The 17,393-nt window shown below is 39.3% G+C and overlaps 5 protein-coding genes across 5 annotated transcripts; 2 read left to right on the top strand and 3 right to left on the bottom strand.

Annotated features, from left to right (window-relative positions):
* Positions 1 to 1,359: 1,359 nt before the first annotated feature.
* MELLADRAFT_93833 (uncharacterized protein) lies at positions 1,360 to 2,251 on the top strand (the record flags this gene model as incomplete). Its single annotated transcript, XM_007416515.1, has 3 exons — positions 1,360 to 1,965; positions 2,109 to 2,151; positions 2,211 to 2,251. 3 exons carry the CDS (start codon positions 1,360 to 1,362, stop codon positions 2,249 to 2,251), a joined length of 690 nt encoding a protein of 229 aa, XP_007416577.1.
* Positions 2,252 to 7,767: 5,516 nt separating this feature from the next.
* Positions 7,768 to 10,716, bottom strand: MELLADRAFT_75821 (uncharacterized protein; the record flags this gene model as incomplete). Its single annotated transcript, XM_007416498.1, has 8 exons — positions 7,768 to 8,058; positions 8,143 to 8,266; positions 8,343 to 8,520; positions 8,604 to 8,850; positions 8,959 to 9,210; positions 9,312 to 10,151; positions 10,221 to 10,340; positions 10,405 to 10,716. The coding sequence occupies 6 exons, from the start codon at positions 10,333 to 10,335 to the stop codon at positions 8,201 to 8,203; spliced, it is 1,698 nt and encodes a 565-aa protein (XP_007416560.1).
* Positions 10,717 to 10,744: 28 nt separating this feature from the next.
* Positions 10,745 to 12,249, bottom strand: MELLADRAFT_93831 (uncharacterized protein; the record flags this gene model as incomplete). Its single annotated transcript, XM_007416497.1, has 3 exons — positions 10,745 to 10,750; positions 10,812 to 10,880; positions 10,936 to 12,249. The coding sequence occupies 3 exons, from the start codon at positions 12,247 to 12,249 to the stop codon at positions 10,745 to 10,747; spliced, it is 1,389 nt and encodes a 462-aa protein (XP_007416559.1).
* Positions 12,250 to 12,861: 612 nt separating this feature from the next.
* MELLADRAFT_39902 (uncharacterized protein) lies at positions 12,862 to 13,168 on the top strand (the record flags this gene model as incomplete). Its single annotated transcript, XM_007416516.1, has 2 exons — positions 12,862 to 13,001; positions 13,072 to 13,168. Coding segments are annotated over 2 exons (237 nt in total), but the record flags the coding sequence as incomplete, so codon positions are not given.
* Positions 13,169 to 13,585: 417 nt separating this feature from the next.
* MELLADRAFT_112106 (uncharacterized protein) lies at positions 13,586 to 14,575 on the bottom strand (the record flags this gene model as incomplete). The annotated part of the gene is made up of 2 exons (XM_007416496.1): positions 13,586 to 14,403; positions 14,479 to 14,575. 2 exons carry the CDS (start codon positions 14,573 to 14,575, stop codon positions 13,586 to 13,588), a joined length of 915 nt encoding a protein of 304 aa, XP_007416558.1.
* Between the last annotated feature and the right edge of the window lie 2,818 nt (positions 14,576 to 17,393).

Below are 17,393 nucleotides of genomic sequence, written 5' to 3'. Positions count from 1 at the left end.
ATTTGTATTCTCTCCGATGCTGGATTACGACCTCGACAAATCAGACAACTTCTAGCTCGCTCAAGCTCAGGACCACCCCCTCTCATTCGTGATATCAACAATGTGCGCGCTCAGCACCGTAATCAATGGTTGAAAGGTAGAACTCCTATGCAGGGGCTCATGGACCTTATAAAAAAGAAGGATTGGGCATCTCGTACAAAGACCGACTTGAATGGCAAGGTTCTAAACTTTTTTTTTGCAAGTCCTGATGGGATACGGCTTGGACGACGCTTTCCAACGGTCCTTGGATTAGATAGCACATACAAGACCAACCGGTTCAATTTTCCCTTGCTCCACGTTGTTGGAACAACAAACACCCATCGGTCTTTCACTGTTGCTCTTGTTTTCATGTCAAATGAATGTGAAGAGTCCTACCAGTGGGCTCTCACCCAGCTCCGGGAGGTTATATTCAACAGCGATAACCCAGTTCTACCCTCGACTTTCTTCACCGACCGCGAATGGGCGTTAATCAAAGCCATCGAGACTGTATTTCCTGACTCCCATCACCTGCTATGTATCTGGCACATCAACCAGAATCTACTCAAGAACTGTAGAAGTTCCGTGAAGACACCACAAGGCAAGGTGGACACAGATGAATGGGATGCATTCATGAAGGCATGGAATGTATTTTGTTCCTCGACAAACCAAACCGAATACAATGAAAACCTCTCTGTGGTCAGTGCAATTGCAAAGAAGCATCACTTCTACGACTATCTTAACAATACGTGGCTCAAGCTCACTCAAAAGTTTGTGGTGATGTTTACATCAAAGCAAGTCCACTTTGGCAATTCGAGTACATCAAGAGTCGAAGGATCACATTACCACATCAAGTTGTTTATCACTGGTGGGAATCAAGATTTTCTATCATGTTTCAACTCTATCACACACGCTCTGGAGCATCAGATCAGCGAGTATATGGGCCTGGAAGGAATCGAGACGAACAAGTCAATCAACGGACTTCCTGATAGTTTTCGAACCGTTCAAAACAAGCTCTCAAATTTTGCACTTCTGAAGCTTAAAGAACAATTTGTCCTCATACCTGACTGCGGTTTACGTCCATGTACCGGCTCGTTCCGTGGTGCTTGGGGAATGCCTTGCTCACATGAGCTAGCTGAAATGTTGAACAACGGTGGTATTCTTACAATTGATCAGATCCATGATCAGTGGAAGTTGGGCCTTGATCTTACACCGGCTACATTCGATGATTTGAGGTCCTCGATGAAAAGAAAAATCGAGGTATTGTCTGACCTTCCTGAGCATCAGCTTTGCAAGATACACAGCGAGATCGAACAACTTGAGTCAAATCGGTTCGCCCTTGTCATGATAACTAATCCAGATGTCAGATCAAATGGCCGAGGACGCCCAAAACTTGATGCCCAAAAAAGACGCTCAAAGTCTTCAACAGCACGGTACCAATCTGACTTCGATGTTTTGGAAAAGCAAAACAAACGATCATACAAATGCGGCCAGTGTGGTGGAAACGGACACAAAGCAAACAACTGTACCGCTGCTCAACGTCAAGCTGCCTCTCGACATCCAATGCCTGAGCTCCCTCGTCTGACCGTCACAAAGACTTCCAAGTGTAGTCAATGCAATCAGACAGGGCATCAAGCCAATCGATGCCCCCGCCCTCAACAACTCACCAATGAAGAAAAATCTCTCGATGATGAGAATGAGCAAGACATCCCTGCAGCTGCTTCAACCAGCAGTGTATTCGATCTGCTCGATTCTTCTCTTGTGGACCTTGATGATTCTGATGATTCTGATGATCAATCCGACATAGATGAACGCAAATGTCCATTATGTGACGACCCACTCCCCAAGCAACCTTCCAAGAAGTTTCAAGAACAGCTTCAGTTTCATCTTGCTAAGCCGCACGCTAAGAAAAGACCTCTTCCTGGTAACCCGGAGGCAGTTGATCTTCCAGTAAGTTAATCTTTGTTCGACTCTCTAATAGCTCTTGCTGTCCTCACTCGGGCCTGTCTGGCATCATGTATTGCAGTTTTGGGAGATAGCTTCTACCTGTCAGCTGCACAAGCTTGAACGGGACTTAATTCCCCTGGCAAAAGAACGCGGCTGGCCGACTTCATTTGATTCAAAAGTTTTATGCCGGTATGTCGCATCCACTTCTGAATACACATGTATCTCTATGCTAAACCCCATCCTTTTAGACGTGTACAGGCTTATCAAGAACATCTACTCAAGATTGTGAACAACCAAGACTCGCAGTTCTATGATCCAGCCATTGCTACATGGACTCGAGCTGGTCCCAGCAGAAACTCCATCATGAATCAATTCAATCAGTTTGAGATTGAACAACCAGGATAGTGAGTCACTAAGTTTCACTCCAAAAACAACTCGTTTTCTAATCAAACTCTATACCATAGTTATGGGATGGCCGGACTCGAAGTCATCTTAAGTACACTTGAAAAAGTTTTCATCACAACTTCCTTGCCTAGATTCAAACTCGATGATACCAGAACTGCTCCTCTGTCTGCCAATTTCTTCATTCGACAAGTTTTGTTACCTGAGGTTGCGATGCAATTGATCTCTGAAGACCTCAATTTACCTCTCTCGAATCCAAAAGTTTTAGAAACTCTCAAAGAGAGTCGATCATATGGTGTTGCGATGTTCCCGGACCTTTCTTCCACTACGGATGATTGATCACATCATTGATTGTAACTACATACATACCTCTACATGCTCTGTTGACTTGATCGATTCCCGATTGTTTACTATCTCTCTCTCCTGAATTCGTGTTTTGAAATACAAAAACAATTGGTTCAAGAATTAACAAGAGTCAAGACCGCCCGGTTTCTATTTGATTACATTTCAATTGAATTCAGACAAGGAATAGAATAAGTACCTCGGGTCTGAACTACAGTTCAGTCCAATATCAGCTGATTCCTTCGAGTGAAAGTTGATGAGAGTTCCGGCTCTCTGAGGTGTCAAAAGCTGTCAACAGATATGTGATAGTCAACAAAAGCGGGCGGTCGCAGGTTTCAAAGCGGGCTGGTTTTAGTAGTTCCCTTGTTTTATTTTGTTTTTATGGTGTTGAGGTTGATGCTGAGCTGATGAAAGTGTTGTAGTTTATTGTATCATTTTGAGTTAGAATGTCATCATTTGCTGATTAACTTGAATCAGATCTCATCCTGCTGAGACATTTCATCATCCTCGATCGATCTTCATCATCCAACTCAATCATCAATCCACTCCTGGGGTGGGGAAACTACAATCTACTGTAACTTCTGATTCTCCACTACTATACGCAGGGCGGGGATAGCCCCTCGAGGAAAGCTAGAGTGAAAAAGGTCGTCTCTGTTTCTTTCCTAGCGAGGACAATCGGCTTCTCTCCCTCACTCACAGTGTTGAAAGCCATGAGCCTAGTGGAGTCGCATCCCTCGAGACCCCCACTAGAGTGCTAATCTGTCTCCTCCTCTTCGATATTCCCCGGGAAGTTGGAACCGTGCCTTTCAACTTTCAAAAAGGTTTAACAAAGTGTCCGCCTAGTATGAATATGGGGTTGGTGCCTGCTAGTTATATTTCAGATGATTTTATTTCTTTCATGTACAAAAAGTATGAGTGTGCTGACTACATATTTCATACATGGTACGAAGAAGTGGATTGGATGTCTTAAAGAGCGTCACCACCAACAATCGCTAAAATAAAATCAAGTCTCAGTTTCATTACGCTATTGCTTTTTCTCTTACCAGCCCCAATGAGCTGTGTTTCATAGTTTCACAACTTTTTCATCTTGCTGCTTCATTAATCAACAATCTAACATCAACTACGTACTTATCTACCGTGCTACCGCGTGACGGCCTTTTGTGTAAAAACTTTGAGTATAGTCCCACCACCAGAGCCAAGTGAATTATATTCCACATTTACTGCATCTGCACGAAAGCTTGTAATTTTTTTTTTTTTTTTTGGAAAAGCGCAAATTTGGCCCCGATCCGAGAAATACCCGAGGCCGGATCAGCTGGATGGGGACTGATCCAAACCCCATCCAGCGCTTCGATGGGTTTCAGCTCACATCCACTCATCCACCACCAAACCTCGATCGATCTCACCACCACCACCACCACCACTCTTCACAACTTGATCTTTCACTCAACTACCCAACATCATATGCCCTTTGTCAAATACTCGGCCACAATCAAGGCTTTGGCCGTTACCAAATGCCTTGAAGGCTTTTCAACTGATGAAATCCGAGATATGCTTAGCGAGAACATTTGCGAAGCCACTTTCCACCAATGGATGGCACTTTATCAACAAACCCAATCAGTTATCAGGAATCCATTAGAGTACAAGAAACGAGGCGCACCTCTCATATTCAATGATGAAGATCGTGACTTCATCAGAGAACTCGTAGCAACTCAGCCTTCTCTTTTCTTGGACGAGATCCGGGAGGCGATCTACGATGAAACCGGCGTCTTGGCATCTTGTGAAGAACTTTCACTCGAGCTCAACACTCGCCTGTACCTGACTCTCAAGAAGGCCAAGACCTCAAACGTTCGCAAAGATTTCTACAAGACTGCGAAATTTATCGATGACATGAAGAACGTCCCAGCTGAATACCTTGTATTCACCGGTGAGTAACACATTGTTTTGAACTTCTTTTTCTATCTTTTCATTTCGATTTTATCTGATCCCTTTCAATTCTATTCTTCTCTGATCCTGTCAGATGAGAGTGCTATCTGTGAGCGGGATTTGATGAGAGTCAACGGACGGTCGCCAAAGGGTCAACGTGTCACGCGCTGGGTCAAACGTTCAAACCCAAAACGATATTCACTGCTTCCTGCGATTGGACTACATGGGTTGATAACCATGTCTGTCCGTGAAGGCAGCATCGACCGCAGCCAATTTGAAAACTTTTTGGAATTTCAGCTGGTGAGTTTCTTTTCTTATCATCGTTTCAGTCAATCATTTCACTAATCCACAAATAAACAATACAGCTTCCCTTGATGAATCCTTATCCAGCTGAAAATTCAATCTTGGTCATGGACAACTGTCCAATTCATAAGGGAGGTCATGTTGAAGAACTTTGTGAAATTGCTGGTAAGCTTGTTTACTCTCAATCATCAATACATCATGACACTGAATTTGATACCTTTCCTTTTGAAGGTGTCAGATTAGTATATTTACCAGCCTATTCCCCCGAGTTGAATCCGATCAAGATGTGCTTCTCGGTAATCAAAGCCCACTTCAAGAGAAGTGAGATATTGGAGAAGTCGGGCAGTGATGCGACTTGGCCGATTCGAGATACTGTATTGGAATTTGTCACACCCGAGCTTCTAGTGGCCGAATACGAAGCTTCTGGGTATTGCTTACCAGAGGACATGTATGAAGAGTATTAGAATCGTCTCTATCAATTCTTATTGTTTTCTCGATGTGTATCTCTCTTTTTGTATCTTACATTAAATGAATTTATGATAAGGTGTCAGATATCATGCTAAGGAGAATATAAACTGTAAATTTATTCATTGTTTCACAGTTGAACATAGCATGTGTCTTCAGTCCAGAGGCTCTCTCCTTAACTTGAAATTGATCACCTCTGATTGGATTTCAAGTCAATCGATTGATCTGATGGAAGTTCAAGTCAGAGGTGATCAAAAACTAACTTTTGAACTCCTCAATCGAATTCAAAAGCATTGTGTTAAAATCAATAAAATCATATTTTCAATTCTGCCGCTGCTACAGGTTTGATTTTAAGAGGATTGCAGATAAAAGTTATTACAGTTTTTGCTATATTGTAGGAGTATCACTAATAAACTATCACAAAATCTTCTGCTACATTTTAAGAGAATCACAAAGAAAATGTTATAAAACTTGTTGAGACACCTAATGAGCATCCATTGAAAGGTGTTCATCAAATCTAATCACATTGTCCAATAGATCTCTTATCTCGCCAATTTCAAACCCTAAATCTTTCAATTCCTCCTTAGTGATTCCACCTGAAAAATTATGATAGTCTTTGATCTTCTTGCTGGTCAAAATCCCCAAAATACGATCAGAATCTTCGATTTTGATGAAGTTGAGGTATTCAGACATCGTAGCTGAACCACGAACGACTTGCACTGTACTAGTACCTTGCACAGTACTAGTAGTCTGCTGGGGTTCAAAAGTCCCGGAGACACCAACTCGACGTCTTTTCACGTTGAGTGCGCGCTTGCTTTCTCGTATGGAAGATGGTGGGCTGGTCAAAGACACACCATGAATGGTTGTGTCAACCTTGGAAGATCGAGAAAGTTAGCTGAAAAAACTAGTCCAGAATTGAATATTATCGTACTCACAAGTGCTCTTGCCCACTTCTCACGGTTCCCAGCAGTCATTAAAACATAGACATCGTTGTCATTTGGTAGCTGGTACGTGCGGATGTGTCGATCGATCGAGGCATCTACATTGCCAACCGTGTTCAACCTACCCAACTCAACCTTGTACTGATCAACATCACTAACATCGCTCATGTTCTGGAACCACACAAAGGAAATGGTAAGCTTGAGTTTTTAAAGGATCACAGTGTGGATAAACTCACGGCGGGATGATCGTCTGCACCAGTTGCATCAATAGCGGCTGGTATTCCACGGAGAGTCTTCGCAAGCGCTGCATTCTAATTGTACAAAGAAAAAGGGTTTCAACAGAATGAAAGATATCAGTAAAATAGATTAAATATGAGCATGGTAAAAAAACGTACCTTTTGCACAATGTCCACAGGATCCTCAGGCTTCGGCATGACTAGAGACACGACAAGTTTTTCTTCTTGGGATACTTGAGGGCAGTGTCGCACCACGAATTGAATGTCTTGGATGTGTTGAGTAAAGTCTTATCATTCTTGAGATAATTGTGGACAGATGGAATGTAACAAAACCACTCGATTCCAAGAGCCTGGGCACGGCGGTCTTCGGTGATCATTTTTCCGAGGTGTTTCATATCTGAGGTGCTACAGCTTTTGGCCACTTGGACTTCAAAGGCGGTCAGATCCATATCGGGCGAGATTTGGATCGGAATACTCCCGTTTTTCGATCGATGTGATTTCCACTTTGGATTCTTCCCTCCGTGGTTGAAGTACAGGAGGTAGTCGAGATGGCATACGAAAGCTCGTGCACGTTTGATTGGTGCAGGTAGTGGTCCTATAAACTAGAAAAGAAAGGATGATAACAAAGTTGTCAGTAAATACTGCAATTGAAGAAAGAGAACAATTAGAAAGAAAGGAAAACAATTGAAAAAAAAGGAAAAGAACTGACATCCCCGATTTCAAATTCGGGGAGGTCGTTGCTGCTTGCAGTCGATTCACGCTCGAGGTCGATTTCTTGTGGCATAATAGAGTTAAGAAAGTCAAACGAGATTGGATGAGTTTCATAGTTTCACAACTTTTTCATCTTGCTGCTTCATTAATCAACAATCTAACATCAACTACGTACTTATCTACCGTGCTACCGCGTGACGGCCTTTTGTGTAAAAACTTTGAGTATAGTCCCACCACCAGAGCCAAGTGAATTATATTCCACATTTAAGTGGATTATAATTCTTGGTTTTACAGAATTGCACAAAGTCGGAAACTCTGTCTTGTTAGAAAATTGATTTCTTGAAGTTATGTGATTTTGTATAACTCTAGAAATCAATATTTCAAAAATGGATTCCCGATTCACACCGGTTGAGGTTTTCATATTGGTGAAACTTCTTAAAAGAAATTCTTTGAAAAAGTTAAAGACCTGAAATGAACCTAATCCCATTCTAAACTTTATCCATTTCAAAAATCATATCATAATAACAATCAACTAAATCAACTCTCTTTAGATCATTGTTTATGTACCAAAGAGTTTTCTCCCATAAACTTATTATTAACAAAAAGAAATCAAAAATCTTAATGAATACATATTACTTTTTTTAAAAACTTTTTTGGTATATTTAAAACTTTTTTTTGTATAAATCTTTTTACATCATGATCATTTTTGATTTATAGAAATCTTTTTTATTCAAAACAAAACAAGTAAACAAAAGACACCTTTTTGAACCTTTCTAAACAACCAATCAATCAAAGAAAAAAAAATCAGAAAGACAAAAATCAAACTTTCAAAACAATTTTAGCCAAAAAAAACTCACCAAGTTTTTTTACATTGATTTCTTTCTCTTAACACCTTTATTAAAAAAACCAAAACTTTTATCCAAAAGTTTGACTAGTCCTAGTACTTCTCTTAACTTTCGATATCCTCCAATCATTCTCAGTCTAAACCCCCCCAAAAAACCCAAATCCCAATCAATTCCTCTTCCGAAAAAAAACCCAGTGAGAAAAAGAATCGAACCTTTGCAAATCTATCAAACAATGGAGCCACTTTTTCATTCCGTTTCCTTTTCGACATCGTCTTTGCATCTGCCACTTTAAAGAATGTAGGTGCTACTTCTGTTAACCATTTAGGTTCGATGGCCGTCACATCTCTACAATATTCTTTTGTAGTTAAAACTAATTCATGATAAATAATCCTGCATACACCCATGACCCCCGCCCCGAAAAAAAATCAATCAACTTTTGGTAAGAAGAGGTAATCAAAACATAGAAGACTTACCATTCAGGAGCTCTATTAAATAAAGCAGAAGAAGGATGAATAAAAACAGGTGTACCTTCTACTAAAGTTTTGTAACCTTCTTGTGGATCTTTCTTAGCTGCATGTCTAAAATATCCAGAACAGATCGCTCTTCTAACCCGATTATAATTCGTTCCACAACTCACTATATCATGTTTATATCTATCCATGATTCCTAATAATTGTTTTCTTACATCTTGTGCTCTTCTCATGGCTCTTGCTTGAATATCTATAATACCAAATTCAAATTCAACCCGTTTTTAGGTGTTTCAGTTGTTTTAGTTTTTTTCTTCTTCTTAGTTGATAATTCGAATCGAATTGAAAAAGAATGACTTACAATTTTCATGACACCAAGCATTACTAAACTTACTCACTTTCCATCCATCATAAACAGCTAAAAGAGTTAAATGATCACCTTCAGGTTGATGAAACTTTGCTTTTTTCGCATCAGCTTGCGCTTGTTTTTCTTTTGGTCTATAAAACACATTCGTGGCTCCACTGATCATGGCTACAATCGTTAAAACTTCTTCTGAACAACCTAAATCGACTGATGCGATTAACATCTTTGATAATTCTGGATCCATAGGAACTGATTGTCAACCAAAACAATCAACCCATTTTTTGTTTCATCAGTTTCATTTTCGTTTTTTGACGTTTGTTATCAATAAAAAAATCAAAAAAGAAACTTACAATCTGCCATTTTTCTACCTAATCGAGTTAATAAACCTTCATCATCTAAAGCAGATAAAGCATACAAGTTTTCCAAAGCAGTAATCATAGTTTGTTGAGGAGGAGGGTCCATGAAATCAAAATTCAACAAATCATTGATTCCCATCGCTTTAAGCATTAAGATCGTATGAGCCAGATTTTGACGTTGGATATCAGGTATAGAAGTCGGTAACATTTCATTTCGATAAGCCGCTTCAGTATACAATCTATAACATTTCCCAGGTCCAGTCCGACCTGCTCTACCTGATCTTTGTCTAGCTTGTGCTTGTGAGATAGGTGTGACGACCAAGGAATCCATTCCTAATCTAGGATCCCATGCTTTCTGTTTCACAAATCCTGGATCTACTACATAATAAATCCCATCAATCGTGATGGAAGTTTCAGCAATATTAGTAGCTAAGATCACTTTTCTTGCTCCTGGTGGAGCTGGTTCAAATATCTTGGTTTGCATCTCAGATGGTAATGCAGAATAAACCGGTAAAACAATCAATTCAGGTACATGTGGTCCTAAGGCTTTCATTCGTTCATACAAAATCTCGGCTGATGTATCGATCTCTTCTTGTCCTGTTAAAAATAATAAAATGTCTCCCGGTGGTTCTGAAATATGAATCTGCATGATCGTGATCAAAGCTGCATCTAAATAATCACTTTCAGGTTCTTTGGTATATAAAACTTCGACTGGATAAGTTCTTCCTGGGATCGTAAAGATCGGACATTCGTAAAAGTATTTCGAAAACTTCTCTGCATCTAATGTTGCAGAGGTGACGATCAATTTTAAATCCGGTCTTCTTTTAATCGATTCTAGTTCAATTCAACAGATCACAATGTCAGTTCTGAATCAAAACCAAAACCCGAACTTTTTTCACTCACTCTTTAATAGACCAAAGAGTACATCAGTAGCAATGGTTCTCTCATGAGCTTCATCCAACATGATCACCGAATAATTCGTAAGATTAGGATCCACTAGAGCTTCTCTTTGTAACATTCCATCTGTCATATATTTAATCTTAGTTTCAGGACTAGTACAATCTTCAAATCGAATTGTATAACCCACATCCTGACCCAACCTACAACCGACCTCTTCTGCTACTCTCTTAGCCACTGACATGGCTGCTACTCTACGAGGTTGAGTACAGGCAATCTTACCACGATCAGCTAAACCTTCTTCTGCTAAATATTGTGTCATCTGAGTAGTTTTACCTGATCCTGTATCTCCTACTACTACTAACACTTGATTCTCTTTCACAGCTTTCACCAATGCATCTCGTAATTTATAAATCGGTAAACTAGCTCTTTGATCAGTAATACTAAGTGAAGTGATCTTTCCATATGTAGTCGCTTGATTAAACGTAGCTTGTTTCCAACCTGATTCTTCTTGTTTTTTACCCATCGTATTATCTCTTGCATCTTGAGCAAATAACCTTTCATGAGGTTTAGCAGCTGGATCTAACCAAGCCGTACTCGTATCTTGCGTTTCGGCATCCGCTCTTTCATTCGCTTCTTGTTGACGTAATTCTCTTCTTTCTTTAGCTAATCCGGCTCCTGCTAATGCTGCTCGATTCAAGGTTCCATCTGGTGCTTTGACAATCTTCACTGGACTTAAATCTAAGACTCTTCGATGGGCTCCTTTTAAGAAGGGTGCTTCATCTTCTCGAATCTCGACATCTAATTCTTCTTCGGCTTGAGCTGCTGCTGCCATTCCCATCGTACTACCAGGTGTAATCAAATCATCATCTAGATTAGGATAATCAGCTGCACTTGCCGCTCCAGACGCAATCATTTGTTTGATTTCCCATCGTTCAGGTGAAGTTAATCTACGAGCACTACTTCGATGATCATCAGCAAAGGTTTTAGAAGTACTTGTACTGTTAGCACCAGTAGCATGTCTTGCAGCATACTGTGCAGCTTCTTCTGCCATTTCAGCTTCTGATTTGATCCTTAGTTGAGGTGAAAGATCTGCACCGGTGTTTTGATCGACATCTTTCATAGATAACGAAAGTCGAGTTCCTACAATTGACATGACTTTAACTTTAACTTTTTGATTCCTTGAAACTAGATCAGATGGATGATTGATTCGAGTAGAAGTGATTAGATTCACATGTACCATTCCTTCTGATCTTTCTGAAATTCCTTCTAACGAAACAAAACAGCCATAGTCTTTTACTGATGTGACTGTTCCTTGATAAATTTTAAATAAGATTGGTTTGGGATCTAATGGGTTTCTGCGATGATTTCTGTCTTGATTTCGACCTCTATTATTATACCCTTGATCACGTTCACGTTCACGTTCATATCGATCTTGATGCTGATTTCGTATACGAGGAGGACTGATCGAAAGGTTTTGTCTTCCTCTTCGATCATCTTGATCACGATCGCGTCCTTTTCCTTTTGAATGGTTGTGGGTTTCTTCTTCCTCCTCTTCTTCTATTACAGCTTGTAATCCTTTACGTTTGTTTTCTAATTCGTTCATTAAATCATCCACACTCTCTTCATTTAAATCTTTTGATGTTGATTTTGTTTTAAGATCTGGAACATAACTTGGTTGCCAATCAACATCTGGTATAGCTAATCCAGGAAAAAGTGATCTATCTTTTCTTTTTTGTGAATCTTCTAAATGATTTTGATCTTCTTTAATAATTTGATTTTCATTTGATTTTGATTTTTGATACTTTGGATGTAAACTTAAAACTAATCTATCCATATTGGTAATAAAACTTTCGGGAAATTCGGCTCCTACTTCATTTAATTTGACTTTAAATTCTTCAAAACTTTTGGATTCTTCGTGTAATGAAATTAAATATTCTGCTAAGGTTTTGTCTTGTAATCCTATATGATTATAAAGTTCTTTGGTTATACTATTGACTAATGAAAGTCTTTCTAATTGTTCGAAATCATTCATTTTGTGAAATCGTTTTTGATGAAGTGATGGTTTGATGATTTTAGATATTCAGACTGGATAGTTTGTTTCGATTTTGATTCTAGGATTGATAGATTTGTTTCGATAGTCCGTGGTTTGATGACGATGATGATGGTGAATAGTGAACGATGAGGTGAAGATTGAAGATAAGTTTAGAGTTGAAGTCCGACTGAAGAGTACCGAGGGGTGTGTGATGAATAGTCTTATAATGAGTGTCATGATTAGCTTAATAGGATAGCCTTATTCACTATGCCACGTCCTACATAGTTGGTCAACTGGTTTCCAGTTGAAAGTCAAATGAATTCTTAAAACACACCACTACCACTACCACCACCATCAAAGAACTAAAGAACTCTCAAAACTCATTCATATCAAACTCAAAAATGGTATGCTCAACTTCAATTCAGAAAGTCGAATCCAAACTCACTTGGAAAAACTAACTTCTTTCCATCAAATCAGGTCGAAGAAAAATCAGACGCAATCACTGCCAACTCATTAGCAGCCAGAGCAGCAGCAGGTCAAACAGTCAGGTAAAGTGTTTCCATCAATAGTCAAAACTTCGGGGAAGAAGATCACTAAAGTCGGTTTGATTGGTTAAACAGACGAAGAGCAGCTAATTTACCATCCAAGAATGATAAAGATCGACCTACTTCTACTAGAGCTGCTGGTCATGGTGGTAGTAGTAATACGATGATGAGACTTTATACTCAAGATGATAACGTTGGTTTGAAAGTGTAAGTTTCTTTCTTCTCTCTTGTTCTTCTTCTATACAGTTCATTGATCATCTGTGCTTTTCTTTGGTAGTGAACCTGTGGTGGTTTTAGGTCTTTCAGTCGCTTTTGTTGCTTCGGTTGTTTGTCTTCATCTAGCTAATAAATTAATGAGATGGTTTATGAAATAAATCTTAGATGTCTATCTCTATCTTTTTTCATTTTTCACCTTTTATTCAAAAACTATGATTTCTTTTTCTTTGAAGTCGATGGGGAGTTTTGTTTCAATGAACATGGAGTTTTGAAATTAAAGAACTTGTAGAAAATGGATCGATACTATGGGGGTTTGAATTACAGTTCATACTTTCTTCTTGGTATTCATGCAAATTAGAAAGAATCGTTTTAGAAGTGATATTGTGATGTTTCTATTTATCAAATGAATTAACTTTCCAATTTGAAAAAAGACTTTACATTCCTATAATCAAAAGAATCTATACCTTTCATACTCCAATAATGGTAATGAAAAAACAGAAATCCTAAACTCATTTAAGTAAATACAAGAAATCTCGAAAAATGAAAAACAAAACCAAGAATATCGATGAAAAGTTTCAAGGATCGAATTCGATTAAAGGAATATTGAAATTTAATTTCAGTTTCCAAACAAAGAATTTATGATTCAAACCATTCAAGTTATTAAAATTCCATAAAGAACCACATCCACCTGATCCATGAACCGGAAGTAAATAAAACAAATGATGAATTCTTGAATGTAACAAAGCCATCGAACAACACAAACAAGGTTCATGTGTACCAAAGACTACTAAATTGGTTAATAAGTATGGTCTTTCTTCTTCTACTTCTTCTTCGATTCTTACTCTTTGGGTTTCTTTTTTGATAAACGGACGAGAATTGGTTTGGTCTTGAATTGATACGTTTGTGATTAAGTTTAGGAATGAATGAGAAAGTGGATTACAGCTAGAGTTTCGTTTGTCTATTGCATTTGATAGATTAGGTTCGATGTCTCCTTCTTTTTGGATGGATTCTAATGATTGGTTTGTGACTAAGACTCCTACACCTAGTTCTTGGTCGTTCTTGAAAGACTCGTAGGCTGAGTTTAGGACTGAAAGAAATTGGGTCAAGATCCATTGGATTTCGAATGGACTCCAAAGTTTGTTGAACATGGGTTCGTTGATCTCTTCGGCTGTTTTGGGTTTCGGTTTATTCAATTCTAGGGGCCAGATATTGGTTGACCATTCGATTGATTTGGTCATGTCTTTTGATAATTGATATGGTACTTTTATTCTATATGGTGTTGAACTTGAAATTAATGGGATTAGTGTGATTTGAGTTTGAAGTTTTGAAGTTAGTTCTTGGTATGAAATCAAACTCGTTGGACAAATTAAAATGGTTGAACCTTTACGATTACCTAGAAAAAACAAAAAATCCATTAGTCTCGTCAACTTCATTGTTCCTTGTTGTATGAGGCGAATGTTTGACTTACATTCTTTTGGGAATGGTTTGATTGATTTTAAATGATTTATTGATTCGATTTTATTAAAGTTTAATGATTTTATAAATTCAAATAATTTAGATATCATTTGTTTTTCTTCACAATCAATTACCCAAACTTCAATCCATTTAAAACTTTGTTCTGATTCTTGATTTCTTTCTTGAGACTGATTGGTGACCAATTCAAATGGGATTTCATCGTATGAATAGTTTGGTGGTGGATTTGTGCTTGTGGTGTTGGGATTGAATGAGAATGAAGTTTGATAGGATTGGATTTGGTTAAGAAGTTGAAGATAGTTTTCGGAATTCATTTCAATTGGAGAAATTCAAAAATTTATAATTTTCAGTATCGTGAGCTTCTGCAACATGTCAACCAAAAGTACCGAAATCCGACCCTGGACTTAGGGTACGTTTGGTAGCGATTATTTTCGGCGATTATTTTGAATAATAGCGATTATTTTGAAAAAAAGACGTTTGGGACCACTTAGAGCATCCACAGTGGTGGGCTCCAAATCGGGGCTCCAAATCGAGCGAATTCAAATTTGGTGGGGCCCCAAATCAATCCGGATGCAGTCGTTCGGACTTCAAAAGTGTAGATTCTACACCACAAAGACACTTATTTGTGTCAGGGCGTCGGGCATGTCCGAGATTGGAGACACGACCCGACGTCCACTAACAGGGCGCTGGCTAGACGTCTGAGCGCATATATATCCGCACCGCATCCTGAAGATGCACTGATGTCGTCCTAGCCAGAATGACGTGCAAGCACCCTGTGCTTGGAAGACCTACGGATGCCCAATCAAGTGGGCACCCTTCCAGCACACTGCGGACAACCACTCGCGATCCAAGATCAGTCGTCCATATGATGGAGGTAGGACAGCCACCAGTATTCTCAAGGCTGGGTGTCCAATGAGCACCACACCAAAAACCTCAATTAGGCAAGGACAGCTAAATTGAAGATTGATTTGGTCAAAGGTTTCACATGACATCATCGTCATGTGATGAATTTGACACTTTAAAAGTTTCGTTCTTACATATCTCCCTTCCACTTTCATCCCGTTCAACTCATTCATCTCTTTCCTCTATTCTCCGTAAACTGTTCTCCTCGTATACTCCCCCTTCTCTTGACCATCTGAGGTATGTACAAAACATCCTAATCCTCCTTTGTCCCTTTGATCTTGACATGTATCAGGCTTTCACAAAGCAAATCAACAGAGCCTGACCTTGAAGTGCCCAACCTTGTTTCTGGACTCGGACCCGTAAGCTTGATAACCCTTCCTTTAGCTCCTTGTGCTGCATGGCTTGTATCGACTCGTGAATTTCTCTTTCTTCATCATCACACCCATCTCACTTTGGTCATTATCGTGCTTATTGTTCTTATCATTCTCATTGTTTTCATCGTTGATGTTGTTGCATCATCGTTAGACCGTTTTTATCGGTTCTGTCGTTGTATCATTTTTACTGATGGATCGTTTTTATAGTAGATCGCTGTATCGTTTGATCGTTTGATTGTTTGATCGTTCGATCGTTGTATCATTTTTGTCATCTTATCTTTTTTATCATCTTATTGTTTCATAATTTCATTGTTTCATCCTCTCATTTTTTTATCATTTCATCAATCTTGTCTCCTCCAAGCCACACATGGTTCTCATTATAACAATGCTTGATAAGTAATTTACCGTTATCAATCAAATCGACATTGAAACAAGTGATCTCCAAAACAACCTGGATATCTATCCAAAATGGATTCAAAGTTCTGTCGGTGGTTAGCAGCCAGGATGTCCAATGGGTAGCAGAAAGGGGTCTTCTTGGAATCAGTGCTGTGTTCGCCCTCCCAACAAACCTCGAGAGATGTCAGATAAATGTTGATTCGCGCGTGCTGGGCAGCCCGATGGGCTCTGCTCAGGCGTCTGAACGTCGGAGTCCGACGGACATTTCTCGGTGTGCTGTGGGGGGAGGTCCGTCCCCCACCAAGAAAAATCGGACACCCGGTGGACATCCAAGTGTCCTTGTGGTGTATGTGTTTACACACACTTTGAGATCGGTACGCGTGGGCTTACATGTGTGAGGTATGGGATTGAACAAGTGCGGGAATTTGGAGCCCGGCTTTTTGTTGCCAAATATGTAGCCCAAAGCTCGAAATTTGAAGCCGGCTACAAAAAAATTTGGCAATGGGGACTGCCATTGCACCAAAAAATTGGGGCTCAGTCACCAAATTTGGCGATAGCCCCGATTTGGAGCCCACCACTGTGGATGCTCTTATGGTACCCAGAAATAAACTCCTTCCCCGTCCCAAAAGGAGTTTAAAACGGGACTTTGGATAAACGCCAAAAGGGAGTTTATCCGTGCAATAAACTCCCTTTTGTACTCCACAAAATTCCATCTCGAAAGACTTCAACCCTCCTCAATCGATCCAATATGTATTCACTTCATAAGATGCTGGTTCTTTGACTCAATCAACATCTTCAACACTACGCCATCATACTCAAGACTCATAAGCCAATCTTTGCTTCTACTCTTTGCTTTCTGTGTAAAAAGTTATCTATTGTGATTGTACAAATGAAATCTTGAAAACCAATTTTGATTGAAGGAACGAGTTATCGATCGTTCAATTTCCAGTCAATTTTGCAATTTCTATCAATCGGTCAATTTTAAATCAATTTTTCAAAACCAACCAATCATTCAACTTCATTCTATCAATCTCAATCAATTGTTGAACTTCAAAAAATCTCAAAACAAATCACTCTTGAAAGATGAGATAAATAGGAAGTGGTGGAGAGTGTTGAATTGGGTGGGACATGTTTCTGTTATCGCGAGCGTGTTTGGGCAAAAGATTGTCGGATGGGGACAAAGGTCGTATCATATGATCATTGCTTGTATCGGACATCCCCAGAGGATATCCATATG

This window comes from Melampsora larici-populina (assembly GCF_000204055.1).
Source record: "Melampsora larici-populina 98AG31 unplaced genomic scaffold MELLAscaffold_61, whole genome shotgun sequence".
Classification (NCBI taxonomy): Eukaryota; Fungi; Basidiomycota; class Pucciniomycetes; order Pucciniales; family Melampsoraceae; genus Melampsora; species Melampsora laricis-populina.
Note: the sequence above shows the minus strand (reverse complement) of the source record. Positions and strands in the feature narration are given on the sequence as shown.